The sequence below is a fragment of the Elgaria multicarinata genome, chromosome 1, assembly GCF_023053635.1.
Source record: "Elgaria multicarinata webbii isolate HBS135686 ecotype San Diego chromosome 1, rElgMul1.1.pri, whole genome shotgun sequence".
In the NCBI taxonomy this organism is placed as follows: Eukaryota; Metazoa; Chordata; class Lepidosauria; order Squamata; family Anguidae; genus Elgaria; species Elgaria multicarinata.
In genome coordinates this window covers 156,030,981-156,051,046 of record NC_086171.1, presented here as the reverse complement: position 1 = coordinate 156,051,046, position 20,066 = coordinate 156,030,981, and the positions used below count along the sequence as shown (strand labels likewise).

General features: G+C 41.1%; 1 protein-coding gene across 5 annotated transcripts in view; it reads left to right on the top strand.

Moving 5' to 3' along the window:
- Positions 1–20,066, top strand: part of PTPRF (protein tyrosine phosphatase receptor type F) — a 589,418-nt gene that overhangs the window by 466,675 nt on the left and 102,677 nt on the right. For all 5 annotated transcript variants that reach the window (XM_063140104.1, XM_063140096.1, XM_063140111.1 and 2 more), the window contains exons 6-7: positions 4,124–4,312; positions 17,274–17,384. In XM_063140104.1, the coding sequence (XP_062996174.1) occupies positions 4,124–4,312; positions 17,274–17,384 (300 nt within the window). The remainder of the gene's footprint in view (positions 1–4,123; positions 4,313–17,273; positions 17,385–20,066) is intronic.

Genomic DNA, 20,066 nt, shown 5'->3' with positions numbered 1-20,066 from the left:
TGTTTAATTTTGAACTGCAGCAGAGTGTGTGTTGTGGTTGTATCAGCGCTGCTCTTTCTTGTCATTGAATTCTAGCTCTGGTGTCTTTCCAGTTAAGCTCTGTGTACCTTTTGTCTTTGAAAATCAATGGAGAGCAAATTAAAAAACAAACAAACTAGTTTTCCATGGTACCTTTTTCACAAAAACCTTTTATATTTAAGAGGAGGTTTCTGGAGATGCCAGACTGGGAGACACAAAATGGCTTAGGTTCTTATTAAGCTCCAGTTGCTTTTTTGTATTCCTTTAGAAATTCCTAGAAAATATTACATCCCCTTATTGTCCCTTCCCTTCTGAACACTGAAGCCAGTTTCCAACCCATTGTTTTGCCTTGTGCTATAGAAGCCAAACATGGAAACATGGAGGCTGTGTTTGGGTTTTTCACAAGATAGTAGGGAAGGATGATTAGGGGCTGAATAGTCCAGCTTTGTCCTGTAAATAGGTTGATCATTCAGGGATATGAGGACAAGACCAATGCTGGAAGCCTTGGGGCTGAAAGGTTATGTAAATTATGAATATGCAAATTGGACCTGGAAGATTAATATGAATGAAACATGATATATTCAACAGATTCTTTCTTTCTGTAATTTGGAAGCTGTGGCCTTGTGTCATAACTTAGATTGGTAACATCATTGCTCAGATAGAAATAGATAGAAGGATTTTTTAAAATAATAATAATGGTGTGCTAGATGGGGGAAGGGAGGATCTGGATGATAAATTCAAATATAGTTGTCATAGCAGGTGGTCTGCTGCAGAAGGTTTGTTTTATATTGCAACTCATGATTCTCCTGTGACCCCTTTGCTTTATGGTGATTCTGTGTGCAATGATGGGACAATTGCGAGGTTCAAGCTTTCCTGGAAGCACTGCAGCCAGGTCATCTGGTCACCCTAGCTTTAGGAAGAGTCCTAATCTCTTTCAATACAGGATAAATACAACTCAACTGGTGTATAGCACTTGGCCCTTCCCCATGGTGAAGAACATCCTACAATGTTTACTCACAAAGATGTCCTCTTCGGCGAAGGATCCTAGCAACAGTAATTAAAGATTTCCATTTTGTAGGTTTAGTTCATTTTTTTGCTTCCTGGTGAGCATGAGTGGGAGATAAGTATTGAATAGCCTATTAATTACCCCTTGCATAACATCTCATAATTACCCCAATGCCTGTCTGTGTTCCTGCAAAAGTTGAAGTATTTTAAATGTGAAAAGGGAAAAGAAGAGAGGAAATATCAGTAATAGAAGCCTTTCCCCCCGCCCCTCAGAAATTAAAACTGATATTGGGGCAGTTAAGATACCTTAGGCAATGGACAATTAATAGGCTATTCATGACTACTCCCCCACCTGCACTCATAGGTGGAACTAGAAAACAAGAAGAGTTTAATTAAAGTCAGAGGTACACTCAAAATCCTCAATAGCACTTTGCCAGTCCACACTAGACAGGTGGTGCTATAACTGCATTTTATTAAAATAATTACAAATCGAGTCTGAAAAAATGCTGGAAGGCAATATAGAAAATAACTGGCTAACAACGATGTTGCCTGGAATCTCCATAAAAGGTGAATAAACAAAGTTTGCAATTCCAGAGAAAGAGGTTAGTGTGGAAGCAGTTAGGGATATTTGAGAATTTCGTTTTAGTTCACATATCAAAATTGCAATTCCAAATGCAAACAGGAGTACATTTCCCCTGAAGCACATTCCCAAATTCCCAAACTTGTCTTCATGTTTGCAAAATATGTACTTGCCAAATGCACAACTTTCTCAAAATGCACAACTTTCTCAAAATGCACACATTTTAAATCATTTGCTCAGTTTTGGGAATTGTTTGGTTAACATTCACATTCGATAGCTGTTTGTTTTGTGCAAATCAAAGAGAGACAAGCAGCAAGCTGATGTTCAGAAAATTTTGGTGAGCTTGAACATCGCTCGTTCAACCATCCTTAGAGGCAGTCCTGATTTTCTCCACAGTTATGAACTATTGAAACTTTTCAAAAATTAAAAAATAGAATCTGGGTGGTTATTTCCAAACCCCTGATCTGGGTAATAGAGCAGCTCTCTCTACCCTTGGGACCTCTTCTGTTCCTAATAGGCAACCTGTGGCCCTGTAGATATTTTGGGCAAAATCGTAGGCCAAAATTATCTGGAGAGGGCTACTTCTTGCTCACCCCTGTCCTAAACAGAGAAATGAACCATATCCTCTCACACACTCTTCTACAATGGGGTGCCCTTCAAGTGTGCTGAACCTTAACTCCACAATCAACACCAACAAACATGGCCATTTAATTGATCGGGAATTGTAGTCCAAACACATCTGGAAGGCACTAGATTGGGGAAGGCTATTCTAGAGGATGCTAGATTTAAGAGATTGAAAAACTGTTCAGTATTTATTTATTTTTAAAAAGGATAGAAATCCTATCTATGTACTCACATCCTAAAAAAAATGGGAAGGGCTCTCTGCATCCTCCAGTCTGAGTGTTCTACCCACCATGTGGGAAGAAGAGTACAATGGCTAACTGTAGCCTGTAAAAACATAGGGGTGTCTTAATCCAGTGAGAATAATTCCTTGCATAGGATAAATATCCAGGTTAAAATGTCTGGTAAAGCTGAGGTGGCTGACAAGAAGAGATCTAGCAGTCCCTGGTTTTGCTTAAACATCTGCAAATAAAGATCATGAGAGTATGAATGAGGTTCTCATATTTTAAGAAGCTTTTAAATGGTGCTCTGACTCTTTCCCCATATATTTGCCCATTTCGGTGCAGTGCATGCTTAACAGGGACCAATAGTTTTCCCTCAGATGTAAGGAAATGAGTTCAGCTTGAAGTTGTTTGGTGAAAGGCTGTTCTGGAGCATTCTGGGTTTTTCTATGCAGGCCTCATAATGGGCTCGGCCATACTTATCTGTGAGAGTAGTGCAGCTACTGAAGACAGACTTACCTCTTTCTCTCTCTACTGTAGTTTTTTGTTTTAACAGTTCATCATAGTGATACTTTCATCTTATAATAGAGCAATAAGCCACGGCAGGGTGTACATTGCTCATTTTCTGCACGCCTCAGGTACCTCCAACTGTCTGGGAGAGTTTCTGGCAGCTTCCTAATGTGCACCCTGGCATGGATTGGTGCAATTACTTTGGCTTGTTAATTTTGTATTCATTTGTTCCTCATAGTCTTTTAATAATTATATCTGTTGTGGGAAGAGCAGAACAACATGGGGAAATGTGCAATGAAAAATATGCCAAAGGTTTGAGCTGCCTTTTCATAATTTTGACTACGTTTATTGCTTAAGGGTACATACAGGCACATATTGTTTGAGCAGTTCAGTTGCTGTTATAGTATTTACTCATTGTGTTCTATACAGATGAACTAATTGGCTCAGTTCAGACAACACATTTCTCTACTCAGTGGGAAAACTCCATTCAACGGTTGAGTTTTTAGGAGGTACTCACCAAACAACATGTTCTAACTCCACCGTTGTGTGACTGTGGGCTTCCATGGAGTTGAGTAAAAGGCAAGGTGGCATTTGATTGACAGTTCCTCCACCCTCTGTCCTCCCCCAGTCTTCCTGATGGTATCCCATCAGCCATTGCTGCAAAAAAAACCAATCCAAGCAGCTCTCCTAGAGCGGCACTCCTTCCTTTCATTGCTCTTGCCAGCAAACTCTGTAGCCAGTGGGAAAAGTCAACTCAATGCAACAGAAAACTCCATGGAACCTGCCACACAACACACAACACAACAGTTGTGCAGGAACTGCCCCTTGCACAGCGTAGATATTCTGCTTGGAGTGTTTTCCAAAAAAACTCCACCATGGGGTGGAGTTTTCCCTCCAAATAACACATTTCTCAATGGTGGTTTAAAAACTCCACTGTGGAGTTCTAAATACACCGTTGAGAAATGGGTGGTCTGAATTGAGCCATTGTGTTCTATGCAGATGTACAATTCCCTGTCCAAGATCAAGGTTCAGGAAACTAGTTCTGCCAGATTGAGAAGGTGGATGTGCTGATTGGCTGCCACTTGCAACATTATAAAAAATCTTCTTGTTATTAGAATTTTGACACATTGCTGCCTGGTAACGTGACTCTTCTCACTTTCTCCTACAGAGAACCAGCTTCCATCTGGCTTTCCAACCATAGACATGGGCCCACAGCTCAAGGTAGTAGAGAAGGCTCGCACTGCTACAATGCTTTGTGCTGCCAGCGGCAACCCTGACCCTGAAATCTCCTGGTTCAAAGACTTCCTTCCTGTGGACACAGCCACTAGCAATGGAAGAATTAAACAGCTCCGTTCAGGTAAAACGCTTCTCATTTTCCTGACATCCTAAAATTTCTCTACTGTGTAATATGTCACTCTCACCCAAGATGTTGTGCCACTTAGAACAACAGGCTGAAGAAAAATGATGTTTTGATTCATAAAGAAATGGTCACTCAATTGGTCCAAGGAGAGAGATAATTAGTAACTTGTAGTCAATTTCCAAAACATGCCCTATTTATTTTGTAACCAGATTTTGGAATCAGATACCAAACCCCATTGCGTGAGCTGCTGGTACATTAGATAATCCATCAGACTTGATACCTGGATATCTAAGTTAAAGTCCCAGCACAGCCATGGGCTCACTGAGTGACGTTGTGGGTTGTTGCAAGGATGAGTAAGATCAAGCTGTAAAGCACTTAACACATTAAAATATGCTATATAAATTATTAATAAATGACATATTTCAGACTGGTTTCTGAATGCACCAAAGGGAATTAAATATTTCAAGGATTCCATTATGTTCTGCTGCAGTGCAACACCCCTGGTAATAAAAAGCTCTAGATGTAACAGTGGTGCCAGACCATGGTAGTGATAGGAAGCAAGGAAGGTCAAGAGAGTACACCCATAATTCAGACTACCATCACCCAGAACTATTGCTCCATAGTAGGAATAAAAAGTTTATTAGGTTCCATTTTAATGCAAATGTATCAAATTTGCACTTTCTGATACTATGCATGAACCAGAACGCAATGATACAGCGAGATTCACACGGTCCCAAATTTTGTGATGCAGTTTACAAATTAGAAAATGCACACAAAAAACATGTATAATAGGCAAAATGCATACAAGAATACATGCAACAGGGAAAACCATGCACAAAAATGCATATATTAGGGGAATTCAATGGCAAAAAATACATATATTTAGAAAATTGCATGCAAAAATGCATATGTTTGGAAAAGTGTGTGCAAAAATGCACACATTAAGATAAGCATGCTCAGAAATGCAAATTCCCAGACAGATTTGAAAATGGGACAGATTGAATTTAACGTAGGGAAAATGAGAAAATGAGCAGAATTGAATTTGACAGTTTGGTCCATCCCTACTCTGTACCCCCTGCAAGCAGTGTGTTTCATGTGTGGTAGTGGTCTGGCCCTTAAGTTGCTAGGTAGCAGACTTTGCATAAATGAGTTTATAATTAGCCCCTTGCTGACACCTGTTAGACCCCAGTCTTGCACTATGCTCTACCCATATAGAGCAGTGAGCGCTAATTACACTGATACTTCTACAGTTTATGTAATTTCACAGTGACCTTTAGCTTAATCTCAAGATGTTTGTGCTGAAGGAAAATATCACCCTCGTTAATTTAACTTGAAAGGCACTATGCTTGCCATGCTCGGGAAGTGCATCCGTGGATACTCACTCTCCATACTTACTAAATCCGCGACTAGGAGGACTGCCGACAAGCAGGGGAACCCTTAGGCACGCGCTGGCCCCTCAACAGCATTCACATCATGTGCACTCAGCTGCTGCTGAACAAGCTTGGGGGTGGGGAACCTCAGTTTAAATACAAAATGTGTTCAGCACCGCCTTCACGTTCCAAGTTTGTTTGGTTTGTTTTTTCTCATCGCAAGCAGTGTCTCAACTGAATTTCACTTGCACTGCAAACTCTTTCATTGAGTTCCCTGGTTGTAGAAGACACTTGAGGTTGGGCAGTGACGGCGGGGAGCGAGGGGTAGAAATCAATGGGTACTACATGTGCCGCAAGCCTGAAAGAAAATTGATGGTAAATGGTAAATGAAGTTTGTAGACTTCCATTTGGCCACCTTAGAAGATGGGTTTAAGGTCATTATTTGTAGGAAGAACTCATAAAGCAAAATCAGTATATGCATCGTGATCCTGTCCACCTTTATTCAAAGTAAGTCTCATTAATTTCAGTGAAGCTTACTTTCAAGCTTACTTTACTATGATTATGAAAACAGCCATACTCACATATTTCATTTTTTGAACAAAAAGCATGGAACAGGCACTATTGCTGTTGCCCAGCTGGTGCAGATACAGGCCTTTCCAGACCTTGTTAAGTTTATTTCTATCTAGCATTTCCCCAATACACAGATTGCAATAATGTCTCTGGAAAAATGCAGTTCTTTCCTCAGCTTGCAGAATTAATAAGATTTACAATGTCGTGTGAAATGGGGTTGTGTGAATGTCACGGGTGCCTGTTGCATAGTGCCTGTGACACCACTGATAAATGACACACATTCTCCCCCACATGCCCTTATGCGATGCTTCTAACGAACAGTCCCTTTATTCCTTTCTTAAAACTTTCTTTAGAGGCTGAGCACCCCTGTACTGTAGCACTCAAGTGCAGGAGCTCTCATGTAGGCCTTTAAAAAGAAAAAGAAAAATGCAACAATTGCAAGGTTGTCCCCTTGCCTACAGAAATCTCCTACAATTTTGTGAGTGCAATTGGAAGGTGATGTGCTCTTCATCTCAAGCATAACAGTGCACCTCAGGGTTTTTATTTTCTGTACAAAAGTAAAGGATATGTTATTTCCTAATATCAGGTCCGTTCCTCAAAGCTGTCTCTCCCTCCCCTTATCTTACATTGTGGATAGGATATTGTACAACTGCCACTGGACAATAGGACCAGCATAGTACAAAAGAGGGGGACTTGTTTCTCTCTAAATGTTGCTGGATCGCAGCTTCCATTTTCCCTGATCGTTGGTGATTTTGGCTGGGGCTGATCCGAGTTGTACCCTAGCAACGTTTAGAGGGCCACAGATTCTCTACCCTTGACTTAGGGGAAAGTTCAGATGTTGAATATCATATTGATAAGGCTTTAGTATTATTTTCTGTTTAAAAAAAAAGGTATTGCCAGATCCTCTGCAGTCCACTATTGACTGTACAGGGCTGGACAAGACAATTTGTCAATATTTCCTCCAGCCGCAAATGCTGCTTCTTAAAGCTGCTTCCCAAAATAAAAAAATTATAAATGTTTGATCATAAAATACTAAACTGTATCTTCAAACAACACAGTATAAAAGAAGTAGGTTGGCTTAACTGGGCAAGATTCAGGTTATGCACATTCAATTTAAGTTTAGTTAAAGATGAATGAGATTAAATAGTTGGGTCATTTGAAAGGCACACATATGTGATGAAATGTATTATGGTTTGATCATATTCTTAACAATTATGGACATTGGTTTCAAAAGGTAACAGCTATGGAAGGATTGTGTTACATGTATGGTTTCCTCTTTATTACTTGCTTTCCAAGCCACAGAAAATTGCTAAGAAGAGAAATCTGGAAGAGGTTCAGTAGCATTGCCCCTCTTTCCCCAGTTGATTAGTGTTGTAAAGCTTTAGTGTTAATAATTGTTGTTATTTTTATCACATTCCTCGTCCATTTGCTGCTCAAGATACTATTCATAAAATAATGCTGTAAAGTAGAGCAAAAGCATATTAAATGTTTAATTGACAATACAGTAGAGGAAAATATGGCAGTGACTACATCAGAGTGATGGTGTTAGAAATACCCAAGATATGGAGGAGGCATTTACACTCAGCTGAAAAATTAGTGTCAAAATGAGAGCAGATGCACATGCTGCAGCTGAAACTGAAACAAGAAATGGGTACAGTGCAGGAGATCAAGATTCTGTACTTGGTGAGCTTATGGTTAAAAGATAAATAGAGTTCGAATTATTATAAACTATGATTGAGCTTTTGCCTGCTCATGCAGCCCCTTCACACAAGTGAACAAACAAATCAGGGAACTATAGTTTAAAGTTTATTAATATCCTAGCTTGTTCTGAAGCTGTTAATGATAGTTTCTTGGTTCAGATTATTATTATTATTATTATTATTATTATTATTATTATTATTATTATTATATCTCGCCTTTTGCCCAATACTGGCAATATGTGCATCATCTGAATGCAAAGTCACACAGTACCAGATCTGAGAAGCAACCAACAAACAAGATTGCCCTTGATGCTTGTGGCAGGCATTACTGGAAAATACACTAGTAGCAAAAGTAGATATAGCAGCTAATCAGCTGTATGTAGCCAAATAGTTGCTAAAGTCTGATTTAGTTGGCAGGTCAAAAGCTTCTGTCCAGGGATTTTATTCTGCTCCCAGATAATTTTACAGGCAAGGCAACAGGAAGATCCATATTCAAGACCTGCAGGAGATTGATATCCCTTGTTATGGAATGGAATTGCCACAAGTCTAAGACAAAGAAAGGCCAAGTGGGCTTTATCTGAGAATAGGTGATAAAATGCCCTCTGAGAGAGGTTGGCTATACACAGTGTCTAAAACAATACCAAATGGTTAAAAAGTATAACAGCAAATAATTGAAAAGTATAAACTGAAATTGATGTTAGTCCACATCTTATTTATATTGCCAAAACCTTTCCTTTGAATAATATTTTATTAGAAACTAGCTCATATGGACTAAATCTGTCTTTATGGAGGAGAACTCCCTTAGATATGGAATGTGCAAAGCTTAAAGTAGGTGGCCTTGTGTTTGACAGACCTCAGGGCTGACATCCCCGAAGTGTTGGTGGGATTTGTGTTGGTTAACCCCAGAGCCTCCAGTACTCTTGTGCAATAAATAGCACAAGGATTGAAAGGAAATGCAGAGTTGCAGATCCTGATTTTGAGTAAGCAATCCTGATACAGCAATAAGAACATCATACAGGGTTAGTGGGCTGCGTTCATTTTGGTAAGTTGCAAGTTGTGCTGGTCAGTTCTAGAGCCTTGCATCCCAACATTATTTTCAATATTATTATATTTATAGCTGCCCCATGGGTAATGTCAGAACCTCAGTTATACTGGTATTGCTATAGCTATAGGCAGTTGTGTTCCTTTCATAACTGTGCAAGGTGCCAGATTCCTCTGGTTTAAATGTCCATTCAATACTGAACAATTCTAATATAGGTGGTTATATAATAAGTAAGGCTCTGAGCACATGAAGAAATTGGGTTGGAAGTCTCATAGAGACATAGGAAACTGCCTTACACTGAATCAGATGAGCAGGCAACCTGGTACCCTCCAGATACTTTGACTACAACTTCCATAATCCCTGACCATTGGTAATTCTGGTTGGATCTGATGGGAAATGTCGTCCAAAACATCTGGAGGGAACCAACTGCCTATCCGTGGTCTACACTGACTGGCAGCAGTTTCCCATGGTTTCAGGCAGAAATCTCTCTCAGCCTTATCTGGAAGCCCTGAGGATTGAACCTGGGTGCAAAGCATATACTCTTGAGCTACAGCCCATCTTAATAAGTCTGTCACTAGGTAGAATTCCAAATGAACTTAATGGTGCATCTTCTGGAGCAAGGTGTACTAACCTGTTTGGATATAATGTCACTTTCTGAACTCTGGTCCATGCTGAAATTATACTCCATTGGAATTATGACCTGGGAAGATGCCGTAATCCTTACTTTTGTGGCATATGTTTGTTTGATGATCCTGACCATCATCAAGGAAGACATCTGGAGAATTCCATTATAGCTATTATTATGCAACATTCTCCACACATGTTTGTGCATATCAACCCTCCAAAGAAATTTTGTTTCATTGCTTCTGAGCCACTACCCAGCCTTGGCAGGAGTTATCTTTCACTGTCAGACCTGAAGATTGGGCTTTTAATGCAAAAGAAAGATGAGTCAGCAGCACTTTAGGGAATCCATTTTGAATGTGTGCTGGATCCTTTAGCTTTGCATAGACCATTTATACAGATTTTTCAGTGACTCTGTGGGTATGCTTAAAAATTAACTTCAGATCTGCTTGGCAGCAACATAAAACAGGTGCTATTTCAGACAGCCAGGAGACCAGCAGGAATTTCTGGGTTCTGTTGTAGAGTGGCCATTAACTGTAAGGGTGGGGGTGCGGATGTTAGTATGAACTGAGAATCTTTAATTATGGTAATAATTGGTACTAGGGGGGAAAGTGAGCGCTCAGCAAATTTTTCTATTGGGCATGAAGCAATAACCCTCTTCTTCCTGTCAATACGACTTGTGAGCCATGCAGGCTTCCATGATGAAAACTGTTCTGTCAAGGGGAATGGAATGGTAGTTAGAAAAACAGATAAATAGGCAGCAGATTTATTATGGCAGAGATTATCCGCAACTTCAGCAATGGTGCGAGCCTTTCTGATGCTTCACTCATCTGTGGACAAAAGCATCAGCAAATCTAAACCAGCCATAAAGTGAAAATGGAATAATGTCATCTCGGCTGTGGAGAATGCTAAACGAAGCAGCTGGAACTGCTTCTTCTGATTAAAAGCTAGGGCTACCGCCTGGAGGAATAGACACTAGGAGAGAGCGAGGGAAAGAGATAACAAGTGTAAATATTTTAATTACTCTTTAAGAGACAAGTTAAACATGCTTAAAATCTGCCTTCTTTGTATTTACAGAAACTCTTTGAGTGTCTTTCTTTGTTTCCCATTGGGTGATCAGTGCTGTGGATAATGGAATGTGGGGAGCGGTTAATCTCAGATACACAGCACTCGTATGCTTACTGGTATTTATTGATCAATACACGGAACATGATTTGACGCTCTGTGTCCTGTTTAACCCTCTCTTTCTGTCTGTTTAAACTCCCCAGTTTTCTTTGGTAAGTGCTTGGTGTTCAGATGTGCAAAATCTGCATCAAACCAACACATACCATGAACTGCCTACAAATTAGATCTGCATGATTCTCCCTGCCCTTACTAACAGCCTTCATTTGCACAAAACAAGACCAAGGGGACAAAACTGGGGATCAAAGGGGTTTGCTGTCAGATTACATACACAGGTCTCCTTCTGCACGTCTGGACCATGCTAACAATAAGGCCCATGACTTTGCAAACCCTTGTATGTAACTGTGCTTCCGCTTGATGCTTTGGAGCAGTTAGCTTCATTACCAAGCCCTCCTTATAAGATGCATTCATAGCATGTAAAATTATTTTCAGCTCCCTTATAAAGAGGGTAGGAATCCATTCCTCTGTCTACTACAAAAATGATGCAGAGCATGACTGGTACACGATTGGTCTAAATTAAAGCTAGAAGAAAGTTCTTTTTGTTTCCATTTGAAAATTTAGTGGTGCAGGGCAACAATTTCCAGCCACGGAGAACCTGATTTAGGATTTATCCAAGTTACCCCTGTGTTCATCATTCAACTTTTGAGTTTCAGTTATGTAATCAGCAGATTTTGTCCCCAACGGTCAATGTAATCTTAAACCAAGAATATGTTTCTCACCAGCCAACATATGCTTAATTTTTCTCCCTACACACACACACACACACACACACACACACACACACACACACACAATCAGTCAACTCACTCTGGTACTTCCACAGCCCCATCTTCTAGCAGAATAAAAGGGCACGTCACCCATCTCTCAGTGCCTCCTCCATTTCAGTTGTGACAGTGAATGCCAGTGGTTTTGCCTAGTTAGCATCCTTCTTTGTGCAGGACCAGCAACACCTTAATTGGAAAAAGGGGGCAGACTCTGTGTTCTTGGTAGCAGAGAGCTTTACTAACCACCTGAGGGCATCACTCTGACTTGTTACTGCACATCCTTTTTTTTTTATTATTCCTGTAGCGCTAATACAGATTCTAGCTTTGAAAAACTTCTACTTTTTAGTTATAATTTTCTTCCTTTCCTCTTTGTACTAACGCTTCTCTCTAATCTTATTTGCATTCAAATTACCTCACCAGGTGGTACACCAATCAGAGGTAAGAATGCTGAACTGTGCCTCCAATTGTCATCTCACTCCATTTCCTTTCTGCCATGCCCCCTCTTCAGCGGTATGCCATCTCGAGCTATTCTTTCACTCTAGACTCTGTCAGCACACTTGCTCATCTGTCGTTCCCTCCCATGTGTGCTTGTTTTCGTTTATTTTTAGTGTGGCGCCTTGTAGACTCATTCATTCCAGGTGTGCACAGGTCAAAGGGGGTTATTCAACGGGATGTTTTCAAAGTGGAAAATGCTGTCCCTGTTCACACCACAGAGGGCTCTGAGATCTTGGATGCTTCAGATTCAGCCACCCTCTGGGGTATCAACTCCAGGCAGGTTTGAAATAGCCACTGTGTCATGCGTTTTGAAGGACGTAACATTTTCACAAGAGAACAGTGAAGCCTTTTCTTCTGTACTGTTGAATGAATAAAAGGAAATAAATTCTTGTAATGTCAGGCAATAAACAGTGACTTCCTTTGAGAGCTGTAGGTGCACCTTTCTGGTTTGCTGGCCCTTCCAATATGAAGGTAGAGGGAGGAGATGCAAGAAGTCAGCTCCACCCCTTCTGAAGTCTGACAAGGACTCATGGTGCACCGTAGCGTAAAGATTTGTTGTGAGTAAATGAATCAGACACACATCTGGCTGCCTTAAGTCTTCAGTTGTTCAACCCACCTCCAGCCTGACAGCTCTGCATTCCCAGGCCTGCTAGTTTCACTGCCAATGTATGTGCTAGTAATTTCTCTAGTCTAAACACTCAAACTGGTCCCTGGAATTAATTTTAAGGTTGTAATCAGTAGTATATAGTCTGACTCTGCTCTCTTGTGATTTCAGTTACTGCTGTTGACTGACCCCTGAATTTCCTGATAAACCTATTACCACCACTAAATTACACTCATTTGTCCAATGGCTCCCCCTTTTTTCCTTCCCTCTCCACTGAATCACGCTGGAACTTAATAATCCAACTCTTTGGAACTGGTTCTGTTGCTGGGGGTTAATGTTTTCAGTTCTTGTTAAGTGATTTTGGAGCAAATGTGAGTTGCTGTTTCATGTGCATTTGCATCAAGTTGCCTCTGTGGAAAATCTGGGTCAAGGGAAAAATCTGTAAACCTTCTTTTGATATGAATGGGTTTCTCTAACTGTCATCTTCAATTTGGAATACTGCAAGATTGACAGCTGTGACGTTACTTGTTCTTTAAACAATTTCTCCACTTCTATTACAAATCTTAAAGCAAAATGTCAGACTGAATGCTAAGCAGCCAAGCAGGCCATGTTCCCAGCCCAGCTTTTCCCCCTAGTAAGCTGGGCCTTTCCCTGCATATAAGTGCCATGTGTTTCCTCCTATCGACAAGTGAGGGCATTAATGACTCAGCACCAGAACTGTCTGGATGTTCCATGCATCCTTTTTGGGAAAGTGGACGTATTTCTGTAATGAGAATCATCCATCTCATAAAACATAAATCTCCCTATCTGAGTCCTAATGAGGTATTTTAAGGATGTGCCTGACAGTATTTAAAATGTGTGTGTCCTGTTTGAATGTTGAAGATGGCATTTCTATAAGTGCCAACAGCCACCTCTTGGCATCTCATACAGGATTTCTGTCAGACTGACACCTTTTGTTAAACACACAGGTTGTTGAGTTTCTAAAGATACCAACTGGGGTAGGTAAAGGCACTTTTGTGAAAGGGAGGTTATGCTCACATAGTGGTCTGTACTGTCATCCTCACTAAGGTAAGTTTGTGGCATTTCTTGGAGCTATGCTAAACTAACGGATTATTTTGTTTGCATGATTAGTTGGATGCATCTAATGATTCATGGTTGATAGTTACATTCTATGTGAATGCCTCGAAGCCCAAATACCCTCTCTGCCTGTTGAATGAATGTGTAATGGGAAGTTAAGTTAAGCAACTGGAGAAGTAGGACAAAGTTTTGTTTCTGATACTAACCTTTCCTTTGGGCCTTGCAGCCACGAGCCCTACTCTTGCTGTCCAGAGGTGCTGTCATTTTTCTAACTGAGAGCTCTATGTTCACAAGGCATGTTGTCACTTTTAACATTCCCCCTTTGCCTTTCAGGTGAGACCCAGGCTGAAAGGTCAGGGTGAGTTTTGATAGACTGTTCAGAGATGCATGGGTCTAGTTCGTGACTGGTAGGTTAGAGAAGAGGATGATGAATGGATGTGTGTTTTCAAGTATGGCCAGTAGGCAGCAGTGAATGTGTCTTAGGGGGAAGTGACACATGTCGCCTTTCTCAAAGTTCAGGTCAGGTTTTCTGTGTTGCCATAAAATGGAACTGAAGGAATATAATGGGAAATGACCTGTTCGGAGCTGCTGTTCTCCTGGAAGCAGAGAATGCTGGCATGCCATGCAATTCTGATACTTCAGTTTTGCCATACCAGGTGGATGGGAGGCAGTGGAATATTAAAAGAGAGACAGCATTTTAAATAACCCCTTTCTTGGGAACTTGCTTCTCCATGCTTAAGAAATTCACAAAGGGAATGGGAACCAACAGAAAGCATTAGTACCAGTTGGATAGATCCCCTCCCATCCCCCCATGTGAGTTTCACACCTGCAAAACAAACAGAACATTATTTTAAGATAGAAAAGCCTAGAAATTGGCAGAGAAGGCCAGAGAAACCTTTTTACCTAATATTTCTGATTTTGCCCAGATTTCAAACTGATTTTGCCCTAGGCACCCTCTATGGAGATTGCCACCCTTTGGCAGTCTTGCTGTGCTTTCCTTGGGATCTGTAAAACGTAATATCTCTATTATTATTATTATTATTTATATGGAGTGAAAGAGGAGTGTGTATGAAGCCCAGATGCATGACACACCAAAGAAGGCAAATCAGTGGTTGAGATTTATTCCTGCATTTGCCCTTGTGTGCTGCTCAGTTTCATAGGCCTGTCAGTGGTTGCCTCACTTGTATATATCACAGAAGCTCAGCTTCATTGCAGGTGCCAGTCATGCCAATCATCAAGCTCAGGTAGGAGACAACTGAACAGGAACATAATGAGCATCAATAGCAAAATTGCTGTGGTGGTTCCCTTTCCAGCATAATTGGCAGTGAAGGTGGTTAAATTGGGCTTGGAGGTATTTGGCTGTCTTTCTATGCAGCATCTAAGAAAATTAGAAATGTTGGTTGGCACACTTACGGAACAATCCTGTGCATGCTTACTCAAAAGTAATTCTCACTTAAGTTCAATTAAATTTACTCTCATATAAATACCATCCAGTCTTCTTTCAGATCTGCCCATGCCAGTGTTGTAAGACTGTGCACAAAATTGTCTGCATCATGATTTAAACGCCACCACTTTGCCGCTTATGACATTTAGGTTTCTCATTTTTCCATAACTTTGCTGACAGAGCAGGAGAGATCCTGCCAAAGTCAGGATACTGTTCTTTTGTGTAGACCAGACTTGCCTGCAGAAGAGAAGTTTACAGAATATTTTTTCAGCCATCTCTGAGCCTCCCGTACCTCCACCCTCATCTGAACTGTTTTCATTTGCAAGTTCTCTATCAGTTTGGAGCACACGCATGTAGCTGGTAACTAGAGTAAGGACACATAGACATGCACACTCTGTTTGGAAATATCTTGAATCAAGGAATAGGAGGTCAGGGGGTTGAGTCCTTTTTCCCAGGGAGGTCTCTCCATCTCCCTTCAGCCGCAGCTCAGGCCATCATTGCCTGCTATTATTAAATGAGAGCCTTTACACATCAGCATGGTTGAGGATTGCCTGGTCTGGATCATGAAAATCACAGAACAAACCTGGTAGCGCTGCTGCTGCTGTGCTACACCTTGTCTGAACAGCTCAATAACAAGATCTAAAAGCACAGGCCACTTGCCAGTGTAACAAGTGAAAGTACCCTAGGAGGTGGCAGAAAGTAGGCTTTTCTGGCCAGAGTCTTTCTTTTTTTCTTCCAAGCCCTAATGTAACAACAGGGAGGGCTCTCTACATCATTTTTATTACATAGCAGAACTCGATGAAGTTCATTTTTTCTCCCTGACACATAGACTTAGGCTACAGTCTCACTTTATCCTTCTAAATAATGTAGGTGGCAGCAGTTGATTCACATTAGTTTTCTTTCTGTTCCAATGATATGAAAACTGAATTTGACCTCCATGCCTTGAAGTGGGAAGAGCAAAGACAGCAATTTCAGCTTATGTTCACTGTGCTGTGTTTTTCTGGCAAGCGGAAATGGGTTCAGACTCTGACAAGCAGTTGGGTTAATGCTTTTTCTCTTGGTTCAGGTGTGTGTGTATGGATTGTGAGCAAAAGCCCTCTTCTATCAGCTCTGGAATCTCAGCTTCTGGAAGCATCAAGAAAATATTTGCTGCCTTGGAAGTATGGGGGTTCTGCTCCTGGCAAAGCAGCACCAAAACTGCTTTTACAGTCATCCTATACTCTTCCTCTTCTTCTTTTTCTTTTGCCATTCTTATTATTGTGCTTATTTCCTCCACAACCTGTATGTAGCCCATATTAACAAAATTCAGGTTGCATTAACTGAACAGGTCTCAGGTCCCGTCCACAATGGGCAAGATAAGAAACAAAATTGGATATATGCCGTTATGACCCTATTTGTCTCTAACGTGGACAGGGCTGAGGTCAAGCCTTAACATGGTTGCTTAGATTTAACACAAGCGGTACTATTTATTGATGCTTACTTATTAATGTTATTGGTGTGTGGGCCACCATTTAGATGTATGGGAATTATATATATATATAGATCAATCAATGAGAAGAGAAACCTCTCAGGGTACAAATTTTGTGATCCTTTCTGTTTGTGGGTTTACAAGATTGTTGATTATTCATACTTATTGGAGAGTGCAAGATTAATTTTAGAGTGGAATTGATAGTTGAGGGAAGGGGGTAGTGAACAGACATGACAGTCGGTTGGGGAGGACAATATTTGTTGCTTAAAGTCAAATGTTTGCCCTGCTATTCCAACTGAAAAAACCCAAATTCTTTTGAGTTTCTGTGCTTGGTAGACACTGATGTTTTATATAAGAAGTGAATTGGAAAGGTGTCAGGAACCTGTTTGCCTATGCAGCTATAAAGACTGGACACACGAGATGCCTTTTAGCAACAAGCTTGGATGCACGGTGGCTGTTGTAAGTGGTGTTTGGTGGATCCTATGAGAAGTGCCACGCAACATATTTATTATAAACACTTGTGTCCTTGTGCTCTTGATGGAGCAGGGGCATAGAGCACGAATGTGTGTTTTGTAAAGGTTTTGTCATAACCAGTATTGTCTGTGTCTTTTTTCTACATAGGGGCCCTGCAAATTGAGAACAGTGAGGAGTCGGACCAAGGCAAATATGAATGTGTCGCCACGAACAGTGCAGGGACGCGTTACTCCGCTCCAGCCAACCTTTATGTGCGAGGTAAAGTTTGAGAAGGCAAGCCTCCATCCCTTTCTCCCTTCTCTTCCATAGCTCTTGCCTCTCAAATGACCTGTGAGACGTTGCAGCAAGAGGATACCTTAAGGATGCCCTGTGAATGATGGGACTTAAATGTCCATTCTGTCCATGAGCTCAAGTCCTGGAAAATCTATCCTTGACTTTTGGGGAATGGAGGGCAGCGCTTCTTTGTAGTCAAGCTGAAGGAGCCAACCTGAAGGAGTCTTGAGGGTGATGGGGCAGGAAGGTCATGTTTAATGATTTATTTGTGTTTTGTTTTTGTTTTTAAAAAAAGACCATGTGTTTGGGGCTGTGTGAAATTAGTGGGTCTCTCATCCTAGACTTTACATGTTCTCTTGCAGGTGGGCAGGTACCTCATGTTGGCTCTGGAATAACATGCTAGCTTTCATAAGTTGTCTTGGTCAATTCCTCCTCAGCAACGGGGATAATTGCTGCAGCTATTACAATAGCTCCAGTTCCTGCTGGGAATCAGCTGCAGTTTGTTGCACAAAGCCACTTTGCCAGGCTATTTTCTTATCTCTCTATTATTCCCAGAGCTCAAAATAGGAGGAGTTCTTTATTTCCATATTAAATCTGATATTGAATTTTGTGTTTGGAGGGCAAAAGGTCCAGTACTTCCTTAACAGCTGGTTCATTTTCTGTTGGGCTTTACAAGGGGACAATGTGTGTCCCCCTTGGCGAGACCTTACATAAGCCAGGACAATGATGCTAGATATCCCTGGGAGGTGTGGTTTGGGACTCGCATAAAAGAAGGAAAGAGAAGAAGAGTGTCAATGTGGTGCCTTTGACAGGTTGGCAGTTAAACCCATCTTTTATTTCTTCCTAGGGCCTGGATCCTAACAACTGCCTGTTTAGAACGAATATTTCCATCTTCATTTCCCTCTTCTCTTCCTGCTCTGTCTGTCTCCACACCCTCACCCACTCTACCAAACACAGATACACACACCATTTATGAAGCAATGCTGCCGCCTTAACCAAGCTTAGGAATAGTAATTCTCAGGAGAGGCCAAGATGATTTGCTGTGTGATTGTTTCTAGGTCTCCCAGTTGCACTCATTTGTGATCAGTGCTCATTTTCTGCAGTTGCCTTTTCATTTTGCTGAACAGTTTCAACAACATATAATAAATCCATAAGAAGCTGAAGTTTCAGATATGCTCAGAACTCTTTATCTATGCAGCAGAAACACCCATTTCACACTTGTACTGTGGCTATGATTGACTTTACATTTCCTGTACTCTTATAAATAATTTTTCAAGCTAACTCTAGGAAATGCTGTTTGCTTCAGGGTAAGGGGAGGATGTTTATTTGAATGTACCTCATGCTTTCAATGTTGTGTATACTTTTATACATTCTCAGCCATTCTATTTTAAGTATCTCTCCCTACGTCTAGCCTTTGAAATCAGGCTTGGGAAGGCTAATGTTTCACCTGAATGCACAGCTTGCCAATGCAAAGAAACCTCACCTTTAAACCTGCCTGATTCCCTGTTTGCTGAGTCTTTCTTTATTTAGCTGGAGAACTCCCCTTGGACTCTAAGGAGTGCAGTAAACTGTGACCCCAGTCTTGATGCAAAGAGCAGGTTGTTCAGCTAGCTGGCTGGTTGGCTGGCTCTGGAGATAAGGTGACATGAGCCAGGCTTCTGGTCAGGAGATGTTTCTAGCCCTGTGTGTATGGTTCATTTTCTATTAACCATCGTATTTCTAAGGCATAAATTTTGGAACAACCCTCTTTTTTATTGCACATAATCTTTACAAGGTTGGACTCCAAGCTGCAGGATTGAGATAAAGCCCCATAGTATATAAAAGACAGGTTACTACATAAATTGTCCCTTGTGGAGCTTTGCCATATGTACTGTTTCCCAGACAATATTTATGCAGGTGGCTTTGTTTTACAAAACAAAACAGGTACCCTAAGCAGCCCATTGAAAGACTTCCACAATTCCTCTGGCTCCCAAGCCATCCTTTATGCATTTGTCAAAGCAGGAGGATACCTTCTTGTTTCTCAGATTTGAGAAAACAAAATAGGGTGTATATGTGATTATTGTTGCCATTAATGTCGCCAAGCAAGATACATGTTCGTTTCATAGCACATGGGGGCAGGCTACACTGCAGCCATAAAGGTCCCGTCTCACCTGTAAAATGCACTCAGGCCGGATTGCTTTGCATCAGGGGAGGGAAAGAAGGGCTTAATCTTCTCCTGGCAGGCATTTTTCCACTGCAACTCCCCATCCCACCCCACCCTCTCTCTTTCTCACTCACAACCCTGCCCCCAAAAGAGGTTTGGTTGGTGGGAAGGTAGGACAGGACTTTTCTGTGGCAACACCCAGGTTATGGAATTCCTTCCTAAGGGAGGTTAGCCTAGCCTCACCTTGATGACAAAAACATGTTTATTCCGACTAGCTTTTAGTGGTTTTTGATCTGAGATTTAAGATTTTAATGCTGCTTGGTTTTAATGGTTTGATTTAGTTCTGCTATTGTTTGGGTTTTGTGGTATTTTGTTTTATAAACTGCCTTGGCAGCCTTTTTAGGACTGAAAGTTGGTATAGAAACGTTTGGATGGATTGACAGGGGTTTGGTTGGAGGGGGAGAGTTGTGGGGAAGGTGACTTGCAAGTGTATGGTTAAGCACTCCTTGCCCTCTTGTCCCTTT